We start from the raw sequence: 13704 nt of genomic DNA on the forward strand, positions 1-13704 counted from the left end.
TCTTCCAACCCAAGAGAACAAAAAGTCCCCGCTGACCTCTGAAATCTACTGGAGTTTTTATTTATTGAGGTCTCTATCCCAACCAGTCATTTAAAAACCCAGTACCACAGACCTGAGGGGTAGGAGCTGTACCTCCTCACCACATGAACAGCGGCGGGAAAGGAAGATGAGGGCAGCAGAGGTGGAGAAGGGGAGACGACAGTAGCAGCAGCAATGGGGCATCAAAGTCACAGAGACAGCCACCGGTCCTCTCCCAATCCCTAGCTAGAGCCCCTATGGCTTGGGGTGGAAGAGGTAAATCCCACCCCAGGTCCCTCCTCTCAGATAGCCTCCTGGGGGCTCAACCCACTTCTTCATTCAGGAGACTCAGGCACGCGGAGAGGAGGAAGTGGGGGAGGAGACTATGGAGAGGCAGGGTTGTGGCAGGAATGAAGGCAGAAGTGGGAGGCATTAGCAAGGTCTAGCCCCACCATGCCCACCAGGGGAGAGGTGAGGAAACCACACCATCACGCAGCATGTTGGGGAGCAGGTGGAATTTAAGGCTCAGGGGCTCAGGCAGGCAGGCAGGCAGGCTCGGCCCCAGGCCTCAGTCGAAGCCGTGCCAGTCGCTGTGTTCTGAGTCATACTCCAGCTCGGCGCCCACACACTTGACACCATCCAGCAGCATGGGTGTACCGTGGTGCCGGTCTGCAAGGTAGGCACCACAAGTTAGAGTGTGCTGGCACCACACAAGGCTGATTCCACAGGGACCTCTGTCCCTGGCATTAGCTGAGGATTCAGGGAAAGACCGTGCCAGCTTTAAGAATCTCTTGAAGCCGGTCTCATGTGTCCCTCCTCCAACCAGACCTGCCCTAACCAACTCACCCATGACCCGCGCCTGCACCGTCACACGCACACAGGTGCCTATGTCACCCTCGCACGCCAGGAGCATCTCCTCTTTGAGGACACCTTCTTTGTGTGCTGAGTACTCACACTTGATGCTGTAACCTGCTGGAGGACAGGCATGGATAGACAATAAGTACCTCCCACTGCACTCACTGTCCGCCACCCCGTCCCTCTTGCTGAAAGAAAGCCCAGATGGTCCCTTCAGAGACCCACCCCACAGAGCTGGAACAGGACTTAAGAGACTTCTTCCCATCCTTTCAAATAAGGCCAATGTGCCTCTGGCCTGAGAGCTCAGTGTGGTTGTAAAGGTGTAAGACTGGGTCCAATTCATCCTTCTACGGTCCCACTAGTGCCAAACAAGATGGCAGGAAGGTGATGGAGATCAAGGAGAGGCTGTCAGAGTGAGCTGTGAATAAATGCTGTGGCAAGAGGAAGGGACTTCCACGGAAGGACAGATGGTTAGGAAGCCGTAGGGGGGACATGAGACTGAAGCTGGTATTCCTTCCTCATCTTACCCTTGAAACTGACCCTAGTCTCTGTCAGGCTGTAGTCAGCACCAGAAGCCAGCTGGAGAAGCAGCCTGGAACTCAGTGCCTACATAGACTTAGTGAACTCTAGACATTAGCCACCCAAAGTTCCTGCAGCTCAAGCCTTTCTATCCAGGAAGATGAGAGGGAAGGCTGGAGGCCCAGAGACAGTTCCTCAGTGGCTCCCATGTCTGGGACCTCCCCCCTGAAGGTACCACCAGACAGTCAACAGGTATGGAAGCCTGTAGCATATGTTAATGGAATGGACTTCTCTGTCCAAAAATGGAGACCTGGAGCTGGAACCACCAGGCTCCCATACTGGAAGCTCAAGGAGGGGCCATGCCCTAGTTTTTGCTGAGCTGCGTAATCATCCTAGCTAGGAAAGGGGCAAAGAAACTCACGTTCTCACTCCTACTCAAAGCAGGCCCTCATAGGCAATGAGGCAGGAGGGGACCTACCTTCAGGGATGGGTGTGACGCTGAGGAGCTTGAGGTGCAAGCTGTGGACAGGGGCCTCCCGCACATCCTTGCTCAGTCTGTGCACTGGAGGCAGCGTGAAGGTAATCTCATATCTGTGCAGGATCTTCAGGAAGCCAACCTGCAGCAACAAGGGAGAGAAGGGAGGGGCATCTTCACTGTGGCTTCTCTTAGGACATCAGGGTATGCCACCTGGGCTCCTGGTGGGCCCCACCATCTGCTTCCCTGGGAGCCCAGCCCAATGCTTGCTACTCTCCAGCTGTTCCAGGCCTTTTAGCAATTCCTTCCCCTTAAGGCTCATGGCCCAAGCAGTTTCTGTTGTCCAGATATACTACTGCCTGGCAACCAATGCTGTCCCTGTGGAACAGGGGCCTTGGGAACTTTTTGGTGCAAAGGTTCATGCCCAGCACCTGTCTCAGAGGTCCTACAGGCTTCAGTTTTCTAGAAAGGAATATGGAAGTCCGGAAGTGACTGCAAGAGGTCACACTAAGGACTAGAGAAAAGACTCCCTAGACCTCCTGGTCACTCCTGTCCTGTGTGATACACAGTAAGAAACCAGCCACAGCCAGGGAGGGGAAACTTCACTACAGCACCTATCCAGATGAAGCAGCCCAGGAAGGAGCGCTGATGATCTCATTACTTGATAGCATGGGATGGGAGAGAAAACAGAACTGGAGAACTAGACACTAGGGTTTGGGGAATGGATCAGGGGTATGTATTCAACATGTGTGAATCACTGGTTTCAATCCCAAGAACCAACCAAACAACAACAACAAAAACCCACTAAACCAGCTGTGGAAGCCGACAACAAGCCAAAATGCTGAATGTTAACCACTAAACCCTGTGGTCCTGTCTGCCAACGCATGGTAATGGATGTGTGCCTACCTGCACACTCAGTGTGCCATGTGATCGGTGACCTCTGCTCATGGTCTAAGCAGTTTCTGTTGTCCAGACACACTGCCTGGCAAACCAATGCCGTCCCTCTGGGACAGGGGCCTTGGAAACGTTTTGGTGTGAAGGGTCATAGGCTGAAATGCTCCTGAGAAGAGTGGCCTTCTGAAGGCATTCTGAGCCAGGCAGGGTAGCTAGCTCTCACACACTTCCAGCACTGAGACCAAGGCAGTAGGACTGTTAGAGGTTTAAGCACAGTCTGAGCTATCCAGTGGGTCTTGGGCCAGCCCTGCTATACTCACAAAACAAAGAGCTGGGAATATAGCTCATTTGGTAGAGAGCCTATCCAGCATGCGTGGCCCTGGGTTTGATACCCATCACCAAATCAAATCGGGCCTAGTGGGGCCTACCTGTGACCCCAGCACTCTGGAGGGAGGGCAGAGGATCAGAAGTCCAAGGTCATCCTTGGTTACACAGCCAGTTCAAAGACAGCTTAGAGTACATGAGACCCTGTCTCAAAAAAACAAAACAACACATTTTTTAAAATTTGGATTTCTTTTTTATTTACTGGTAAGAGGGTAGCCTTAACACATGCTATAGTGTTGTGGAGGTCTGAAGATAATTTGCAGGAGATGGCTCTATCCTTCTACCAAGTAGGTTCTGGGACCAAGCTTAGGGAGTCATGTTTTACCTTTGCCTGCTAAGCCATGTTAATGGCTCTCAAAAAATTATCAGGTCTAATGAGCTGCCACAGTAGGAACTCTGCTTCCCACTGACCTGACAACCTGAGTCTGGTCCTCAGAACCTACATACTAGAAAGGGGAGGGGCCTGACTCTCTCAAGTTGTCCTCAACCTCCATATATAGGCTATGGCACACCAAAATAAATACATGTAGAAAGGCTGGGCAGTGGTGGCTCATGCCTTTAATCCCAGGACTCTGGAGGCAGAGGCAGGTGGATCTCTAAGTCCAAGGCCAGCCTGATCTACAGAGGGAGTTCCAGGATGGCCAGGGACATACAGAAAGAGACCATGTCTCGACAGATAGATGGATGGATGGACGGATGGATGGGAAGGAAAAGTTTTTTAAAAATGCTTTCTAGGGGCTGGGAAGATGCAGTGGATAAAGGCATTTGCCACACACACAGGCTTTGGACATGAGGTCAGTCCAGTGTGAAGGGGGAAGGAGAGAACTGATTCCACAAAGTTGTTCCCTGACCTCCACATGCACACTACGGCATACACACTATACAGTTCACACATACTATAATAAGTTTAAAGGAACATTTGAAGGCCTCTCTGGCTGTAGTTGCAGACTGTGACCTAGGGCTCAGCTGTGGCACTTGCTGGGGAAATACTCAGAGATGTGGAGGGTGATGCGTATCAGCACCCTAATTTATAAAAGGAATGGAAACAACCAGAACACAGAGCAGCCATGACATATGCCAAATACCAGATGGGGGTGAAATCTCATTGAAAATTATCTCCTGGTGGGCAGGAAACAGTTTACAAACAGAAGCAAGCAAAAACCATCATGTCAGCTGGGTGTGGTAGCACACACCTTTTACCCCAGCACTCAGGAGGCAGGGGCAGATGCATCTCTCTGAGGTTCCAGGCTAGCCTGGTCTACAGAGCACATTCCAGAGCAATTAGGGTTACACAGAGAAACCCTCTCTCCAAAAACAAACGAACAAATGAAAAAAAACAAAAACAAAAAACAAACAAACAAACAAACAAACAAAAAAAAAAAAAAAAAAAAAAAAAAAAAAAAACACCACTACCAACAATACTAGCTTTTGGAAACAAAGTTTTGAAAAAAGTACACTAACATAATCACCATGGTCACTTCTGGGCCATGTGCCTGTGACTACCTTTGGCTTTTGTCTTGATTTTGTTTATTTCCCTGGGAGCCATCAGTTCCAGAAGAGAGAATGAAGACTTTAGAGCTGAACAGGAAAGAATACAAACCTGGGACCCTTGTTCACTCCAGAGCACTTCTGCTCAACTCTGGGACCCTGTCTCACTAACCGATCTGAAGATCTCAATCCCTAGTCCCTTCTAAGTGTGTATGGAGCCTAACAGCGTCCCAGGGGTTGAAGGAGCCATGCTGCTGGGTCTGTGAAGTACCACGTGAGGTCTGAAGAGCTGGCTGAGGAGGTGGCTCGGCAGGTAAAGACCCTGCAGCCAGGTGGATGACCAGAGTTTGATCCCTGGAACCCACGAAGTGGAGGAGAGACCAGACTCATGCAAGCTGTCTTCTGACCTCCATATGTGACTGTGGTTTGCATGCTTCAACAAAACACATAAACATAAAAAGTATATCGAGTCAAAAGGAGAGAAGAGATAAATGGGGGACAAACTACCCAAGGCCACAATGCCAGGACAGCATGCCTAGGCCTAATCCAGGCCATGACACCACAGCCTCCAACCAGCCTTCTATGGCCTTTGTCTATGTGTCTAAATCACTTATTCAATTCCTTACCTCCCATTTTACAGATGAAGAAATCAAGGCTCAGGGAAAGGCAAGGATGTGCCTGTGACCCCAGCTGGGGAAGAGTTAGATCAACTTCTGGAGGCCAAGAAAGAGGAAGAAGGAGTGAGGCTGGTGACAGAGGAGTTCACATACCTTGACTAAAAAGCTGTTGCCACTTTCCTGAGTAACCATGACCACCGAGTCATGCAGCTTTTCATCAAAGTGGACGTGGCTCTGGGAGCCTTCTGCATCATGGCCTGCTGCAAAACGGATACTTCGGACCCTGGGCTTACTGCCTAGGAAGAGAGGAGAAGGTTCCAGGGGCTGCTGGACTCCCTCACCACCAGGAAACCACATCTCCTTGTTTCCTCCCCATGCTCAGACTGCTCTTGAATTCACCCAGCATACACTGACCAGTAACCGTGGACGTTAACCTTGAGGCTGCACCCCACCCACCCACAGACTACCTGTGTAGTCTTCTCTGCCATCATCCAGTGTGGAACTGTCCACAGGGCCAAGTTCTCCGCCTGGCCATCTGTTTGTTTTTAAGATTTTATTTATTTGTTTATTTATTAGTACACGTGTGTGTGTGTGTGTGTGTGTGTGTGTGTGTGTGTGTGTGTATGTGTGTGTGTGTGTGTGTGTATGTGTGTGTGTGTATGGATGTGTGTGCGTACTGTCTGTCTGTCTGAGTTTATGTGTACAATGTGTCAAGCAAGAAAGCTCTGGATCTGCTAGGCATGATGGCACACACTTTTAATCCTAGCACTTGGGAGGCAGAGGCAGGTGAATCTCTGTGAGTTCAAGTCCAGATGGCACCATACAGTAAAACCCCGTCTGGAGGAGTGGGGGTAGAGGTACAGCAACAACCAAGGCAAGGAACTTGAAGAAACTGGGTTTACAGGTAGGTGGCTTTGGGCTGCCTGCTGTGGGTGCTGGAAACTTAACCTAGGTCCTCCACAAGAGGACTGCTGAACCACCTCTCATCCCCAGAGACGCCTTCCCTTCCTAGTTTGTTAGTGCATGAGACAGGCCCAGCCTGTGACTCCTGATAACTCCAACCAACCTGCCGCACAGTGATAAGGATGAACTCGAGTGAATCTACTTACAATGGAGCCTGTTAAAAACCACACTTTTGAGAAAAAAAACAAAAAACACTTGGCCACCTAGAAGAGGTTGCAAGATCAATGTGAAGCATTCCAGTCTACCCCACACCGTTTCCTCCTCTACAAGTGTAGATGAGGATCTGTGAGGGTTATTAGCTACCACTGTGATGTGTTGGGAGTTCTAAGGCCAGAAAGGGCAGGGACTGAAACATACTGCATGGCTGGAAGCTAGCCAAGAGCCTGGTCCTGGTCCAGGCGTCTGATGTCCTTTAACACTGTGACCAGTGGAACAGAGGGACTGACGTATGTGGACACAGAAGTATATACCTCCATAGACTAGCGAACCAAGGAGCAAGCAGGGCTCCCTGCTGGGGCTTGGGTGATCCTGGAGCCCGCACAAGCACTGGCATATTCTGAACACTGAGACATAATCACATTCAGGGCTGAAACAAGCCCAATATGCAACAATACTTCATCACCAAGGGCCACTCCAAGAGCTCATGCAAACTTAGACTTACAGCACTTACCTCTGTTGGCTGCAGCCATGGACGCCCTCCCTGCCACTGGGCAAGACACACAGCTCCTACTTGACACTGCCACTCGAGCTCAGCAGCCTGCCATGCTCCAGAGACAGCAGTGGGAACCTGAAGGATGCAGAATACGGAAATAGGAGTCAAGACCCATCAGCCCATGACTGGTGGGAATTGGGGACGCTCCCTTTGGAAAATCCTTATTGCTTTCAGAAGACACAGGGGCATCTGTCTGACCCTTCTAGTTGACACACACACACACACCCTCTCAGTCTAGCCCTGCCTGATACCCTACTGACCAGCTAACTTCAGGCGCCACAGTGCCAACATAGGACTCATATGTCCAGCTACCTGGCAGGAAAGACAGCCTAGAAAGAAAGGAGGCTTTCTTTACTGGCAATTTTTAGAGGCTATTTCTGGTATTGCTGATCCCAAAGAGCAGGCCCAAGGACTATATTATTCAGGTCATACATCCAGTTCAAGTAGATGCAGGTCAGTCAACAGTATGGTTACAAGTGGGCAAAAACAGGAGACGACCTCATAAGATGTCATATTCATATTTTGGCAGTCAGTCAGGCCTCATACACAGTCCTGTGGAGGAGGTGCCCTCTGTCTAAGCCTGCTGTTTAGACCCTAACTTGAGTCATGGAAGCCTCTGGCTCAGCAACCCAAGGGCTGCCTCAGTGCAAAAGTAACTGTAAGAAGCTGAGCTAGATCAGCAGGTAAGGCACTTGCTGCCAAGCCTGATGACCTGAATTTAATCTGAGGGACCCACACGGCAGGAGATAAACAACTCCTGCACCTTTCATCATACATATGCTGGCTAGTGCATGTGCAAGTGTATATACACGCATACGTACGTGTAACAAAAGCAAAAGAATAACCATGAGGAAGCTTCTGGTGGGTAGGGTAGAGTCCATTTAAACATCAAAAAATGTCGAGGGCACCCATCGGAAGAGATGGGATATACAAAGCCAGCACACGTACAGATCCCAGAAAAGGAGGAAAGCAATCAAGACAAAGGCCTACTTAATGTACCACTGAGGGCAGTAATGCCTCAACTGTCTGCTATGGGATCAGGCCATTAAAGGGAAATCACTCAGCCCATATCCTGTATGTGAGCTGCCATCTTTGTAGGCAACCTCCTGCTAACAACAAAGGATCAAATGCCAAGTCATTCTGTGCTCCTAAAGAAACAAACGCCAGAGGCAAGGACTCTCGGGATGCTGCTGACCCATGAGAGATGCCCGAGTGGCACTGACAGATGATCTGAGGACCCAGAGGGAGACTGACACAGATTGCAATGGAGAGATACTATCTCCCTCACTCACTGTGGGACAACACAGCCATGTCCCCTAAGTGAGACAGCCTGCATGAAGTCACAGCATCTCTGACAAAGGATGACTGATGAAGATGTTTAGACGAGGCCTAACAGCCTCTGTATACAACCTAGCCAGAAGCATCCGACTGTGGGACAAACTAAAAAACCGTGAGCAGACTGTGCCACAGGACAACTGACCTGTTTCTAAGTGAAAGGGATGTGGGGCGAGTGCTCTAGATATGGAATTGGGCCACAGCCTGATTGTTTGTTTGCAAATAAAGGCTCATTGGGTTACAATTCCTCCCACTCGTTTGTGTGTCATTTGTGACCGCCTTTGCACTGAAACAAAACAACTCTGACTAGTGACATGGTCTGTACAGTTCTACCAACCTGCTTTAGAGTAATACTCACATAAGGCGCCGAGAAGGCAGATACATCCCACGAGAAAGCAGACCCTTGCGCCTCATCAACTACAAGAAATGGTGGGAGGGATTCCTAACACTCGATTAAAATAAGACATTTGAAGGGCTGGGTGGATCTGTGGTTACATGCACTGCTCGTGCAGAAGATGGGTGTCTGAATCCTAGAACCCATGTCAGACAACTCGCCATTGTCAGGAAGTTACCCCAACCCCAGGGGATCTGAAAACCTCTTCTGGCCTCTCCTGGTTCCTATACTTATGAGCACATACCCCCAACAGTCACATACATATTAAGATGAAATAAATCTGGGAGGGTGGACATTTGGAAGCCGAATGTTGTGGTGTGGCTATAATCTTAATACTTGGAATGCAGAGAGGCATGTGGGTCTCTGTGAGTCTCCAGACAGCCTGGTCTATAGAGTGAGATGCCTGTAAGCAAGAAAGAGACAGAGAGACCAACATTTGGAAGCCTAGAGACAGAACTCAACAGGAAAGTGCCTGCTTACCATGTGGCAATGCCACAGCACTGTGCAAATTAATTTAATTCAAATATATTAAGGAGGGTTGGAACAATGGCTCAGAACACTTGTTGCTCTTACCAGGGACTCAGAATCAGCTCCCAGCTTAAAACCAGGGGACTGAAGCCCTTCTGACCTCCTCAGCTACAGAGAGAGTTTGAAGCCAGTCTGGAAAACTGATTTTATTCAGTGAGATAATGGAATTGTACTATATACGCATGTCCATGTTTATCAGAGAAGCACACTGAAGTGTTTAGAAACGAGTGATGGGGAGTGGCCTTGCATAATTCAGAGAATGTTCAGTGGCTGGGCCTGTCCAGAGCATGAGCCCAGGGTCCCCTGGGACTTTCTTTCTTCCCTATTGCCTGTTGCCAGACAAGTCCACCCAGATCCCCCACTGTGGTTAGGGGTTCAGAGCTTGGGTCCCAGGATAGCCCAGGATAGCCCTAGTAGAAAGGAGCCTGGACAGAGGCATGGAATTCAAGACTCCAGACTCTGGGATGTAGAAGCAGCCAGAACTGGAACATGCACCTTCAATGCCTTCACAGAAGCTCACAGGCCCTGGAATGAAGAGCAGCAAGCTCTGCCCTACTCATGTCTGACGAGGGTTGCTTACGGTGACCAGAGCGGCTGGTCTCCACACTGCTGTAGCCATGGGACAGCCACAGCCCAGTGTCTGTCAGGTTTTTCCCTATCTCCAGACACTTCTTAGAAATGTGGCTGACCCGTGGCTGGTGAGCAAAGGCTCACTCCCATGAGCCCTTTTAACAAAGCAGTCTGACCTGGAATAGTCCCAATCTTCCTTTTTCCAGGCCCTGAGGCCCATCTACACCTCAGCTCCAGCCCCAGCATCTTTTCAGGAAAGCAGCTCACGTTCCACCCCACCCCAGGGAAGCCATGTCCCCTCTCACTCTGTAATAACTTCTTTTAATCTTTCCTGTCATTGAGGGCAGTGAATATTTTGCCAAATGTCCCCAGCATCCATCAGAGCACTGGAGAGGAAGACGAATTCGGTGGACATGTTTGATTGAATTAATGAATGACATCCTGAGGCAAGCCCAACTGGGCTAGATATGGCATGCTTGGGGTCCGTGACTCTCAGGAACTTTTTGCCCTCATCTCTTAGCCAATTCTTGCTCTGGAAAAAAAACCTCCAACCAACTGAGGCTTCCTTCCACTTTCCCTCTGGAGGGTTACGACAGTCAGTTGGTTCCTGCCCATGCTCACCCCAGGCTGAAAGCAAGACCTCCATTTCCTACAGAGGCAGAATGTGAAAGAGAGTCATCACCCAGGAACTGTCTGTAATCCTAAGAATGGTAAGGCAAGTAACTACAGGGACCCACAAGAGCCTGGAAAAACCAAACCTCCTTTCTCAACAGACAGCCTGCCAGTGGCTGCCCCATGGGAGCTATACTCATCCACACGAATCCCTCATTAGAAGCAGGAAAAGAGGCCACTGGGCCTCTCTCACTGTAGTCCTGCCCACAGGGAACTGCTAGGCCACCTCACAACTTCAAGCCTGGCCATGCCTCCAGCTTGCACCTGTGCTAGCCAGGTCCCCACTGTCACCTAAATCCCACAGACCCCCACACACACATACTAGGGGGGCAGCAGCCAATCAAATTCAGACTATACCCTTGCTGCCTGTGAGGATAGGCCATTTTACCTCTCCAATAGAGAAAGCAGTGGCCTGTTCTCAGGGCTTGGTGCAGCTTTGCCTAGAACTCTGTGAAGATACTCACATCCTCTATTCCCCTACCTCAACCCTTAACCACTACAAAAACAAAGCTCAGAGGGCTCGGTTCTTCAAGCAAAGGAAATTTCACTGAAAGAAAAGCACCAGAGAAAAGCACTTCCGGTCACTCTTGGAGAAGCCCTCAGGGAGTTGAGCTTCTCAGAAACTAGCTAAGAGATTAAGGAGGTCTCTCTTTCCTTTCTTCCATTTCAAGGCAGTCAGGCTCCGGGAAGACTATGGAGGAGGAGACTGTGGAGTCTTTTCTACTTTAGGCCCTTCGTCTGGCTAAGAAGATGATGCCCCCTGTCCTTAGGTGGCTGCCAACAAATCAGGAGTGGAAGGAGAGAAAACTGGGTATGGCAGTAGGCAGATTTGGTTAGTAGAGGCAAGAGGATCAGGAGTTCAAGGTCACCCTTGGCTACAAAGTGACAGTAAGAACAATCTGAGCTATCTGAGACAATATCTCTAAATAATTCGAAAGTAAACACATATACATGCATACACACACATGTGCACACACATCAGCTGATGGGGAGCATTGAAGGCTTCCTGGGCTTTCAGATGCTCTTAGGGAAACAAGAGTAACAAAAATGTGGGCAGGGGAAAGCTTTGAGGCTGCCTTTCTAAAGACCTAGCACATGGGTAAACAACTGGGTGGTTTTGGAAAAACCTAGGGCCCTGGCACCATAAGGCCTTGCCCCTAGCTGGTCTAGGCTGCAACTTCAACTCTGGGCTGCCCAGTTCTAGCATTTAAGCTCCAAGCTAAGAGCCACAGATGGTCTATCTATGGCAAAGTGGAACTCCTGAATTGTGACAGTCTCCCTTCAGACTATCCACCTTTTCCCAGAGGCAGCCTTTAAGCCCAAAGGTATCACAGAGCCAATTTCGGCTTGAACTGTGCTATGTGGCTGGGAGCATATCCCCAAACCTTTCAGCGTCTCCTCTCTTATTAAATCATTCTTCACCCACCGTTCTCAACCTAACAGAAGCCTTTTTCTATGTCAGAGCAGAAAACAACCTTCAGTTCTTCCTACCACCTCCCCTGCACCCATCCAGGGACCCAGTCACAGCTCAGTCTTTCATCCCACCGGAAGCATTTGTCCAACCTCCCCTTAACGCTCAAAGAGCACCCACTGAAGTCCCAGCTAGGGAGGGCCACATTGGTCATATGTGGAAGCAATCTCCCATCTTCTCAGCCTTGACCTATCTTCAAAGCCCCCTTCCCCAAAACCAACGATGCAAGGACAGTATGGGTGTTTACTCTCACAAACAGTGGAGGGAAAGGTGGACCCATGAAAAGGGTGTTACCCACTCCTGTCTACCAATATGTGTGGTTCTCTTCTGCCAAGCACCCACTTCCCACATTCCCTCTGACCTCAGCCAAAGGAGGGAGCTTGGATTCCTCTGGCCTCTAGATTGACTCTTTCACCCAGGAAGCAGAAGACGGGTGACAGCTGCCCCGGATCTCCCTCATACCCACCACCCACCCACCCCACCCCCTCCATCCCACCCCACCCCGGCGCGCTCCTTAATGCAGAGCAATGCCCTATCTCTGCATCCCACTACCAAGATTAAAGACAAAAGACTCAAGCTGTCCAACAGAGCCCTTTTCACTAACGGGAGCACTGGTCCAGAACCTAAACCAAACCATTTCTGCCAGACACTTGGGAGGCTCTGGCTCTCTGGCCTTTCCTACCGCCATCGCTGTGGGTGTGGCACTCCCCACCCCACTATTACTGTTTTGTCAGGGGACAGGAGCAGCGGAACGGGCCTCAGACGTACCCACATCAAGAGTAAGGCCGCGGCTCTGTCCATCTGAGATAATGCCCTGCGCTCTCTGGGCTCGCCAGGCTGACGCAGGAGTCTCCGGAGCCGACACTCCCAACATCAACATCCTCCTCATGATCGTGCCCGGGTACTGGAGACTCAAGAGACTACTCTTCCAAGGTCACATAGAGCCATGAGGACCAGGTGGAAACGGGAAGTCCGCCACATTTACGCCCCCACCCTCAGGTGTCACTTGTACCCTGCCGGCTAACCGTTACTTGTACCCAGGACCCCACATCCCCCACCCCATCCCGCTTCTGCAGAGTTCCCCAGGCTTAAGCAGAGCCTCCAGATCCAGCTCAGCGGAGAATCTCAGACCCAGGAGCCGGCTGCACTAGACGGAGCTGGGAGGGCCCATCTCACCTGGCAGGCGAGCCCGGCGGCCAGGCCGGCAGGAACAACCGCGGAGGCGGCGGCGGCAGCAGCAGAACGGGTTCGAGAGCGCGAGGAAGAGCCCCGCGCCGCAGCAGCCTCGCGCCACGCCCTCTCCTCCTTCATTGGCTTGAGGGGCGTGGAGGGGCGGAGCTAGGGCACTTAGGACCAATGCACTGGCTTTGAGGCCCACCAATTAACGACGAGATTCCATATCACGTGCGCGCGGAGGCTGAGCCCCACGAGTCGACGTCACCCCAACAGCACGAGCTCTGGCGGTGAGGCTGGCTGGGAGCTGTGTAGGAACCGCTGCTGGAAGCTGACCTGAGCGACCTGCCCCTTGAGGCTTCCAAGCCGGGACAGTTTTACCTAAGAGCTAAGCAGTCAGCTTCCCTACTCGACTGAATCTGGGTTTCGGTCTTTCTTACCCGCCCGTCCCCTATTCCAGACAAGCATAGGAACAAAGAAGGCACGCGGCGTAGGAAGGCGGGGAGGGAGCGTACGCGGGCGCCCCCGGGGACAGGAGCTTCTGCTCTTGATCTCCAAGGAGGCGGTCGCCATAGCAGCGAGATGCGTCTCGACCCACCCGACAGGGTGTGGGCGGCTACATAGAGCACTCGCTTA

General features: G+C 50.9%; 1 protein-coding gene across 3 annotated transcripts; it reads right to left on the reverse strand.

The window, feature by feature from the left end:
- Nucleotides 1–548: 548 nt before the first annotated feature.
- ADISSP (adipose secreted signaling protein) lies at nucleotides 549–13193 on the reverse strand. 3 transcript variants are annotated; one of them, XM_080931286.1, is made up of 6 exons: nucleotides 13072–13193; nucleotides 6884–7000; nucleotides 5404–5546; nucleotides 1871–2009; nucleotides 865–987; nucleotides 549–687 (listed from the first exon to the last, which is right to left on the reverse strand). In XM_080931286.1, exons 2-6 carry the CDS (start codon nucleotides 6900–6902, stop codon nucleotides 587–589), a joined length of 525 nt encoding a protein of 174 aa, XP_080787412.1. In that variant the 5' UTR covers nucleotides 6903–7000; nucleotides 13072–13193; the 3' UTR covers nucleotides 549–586. The 3 variants fall into 3 exon arrangements, with proteins under 3 accessions (XP_080787412.1, XP_080787410.1, XP_080787411.1); XM_080931284.1 differs by having other exon boundaries at nucleotides 865–990; XM_080931285.1 differs by lacking the exon at nucleotides 13072–13193 and adding an exon at nucleotides 12664–12815 and having other exon boundaries at nucleotides 865–990.
- Between the last annotated feature and the right edge of the window lie 511 nt (nucleotides 13194–13704).

Source organism: Micromys minutus (assembly GCF_963924665.1).
Source record: "Micromys minutus genome assembly, chromosome: 17".
Taxonomy (NCBI): Eukaryota; Metazoa; Chordata; class Mammalia; order Rodentia; family Muridae; genus Micromys; species Micromys minutus.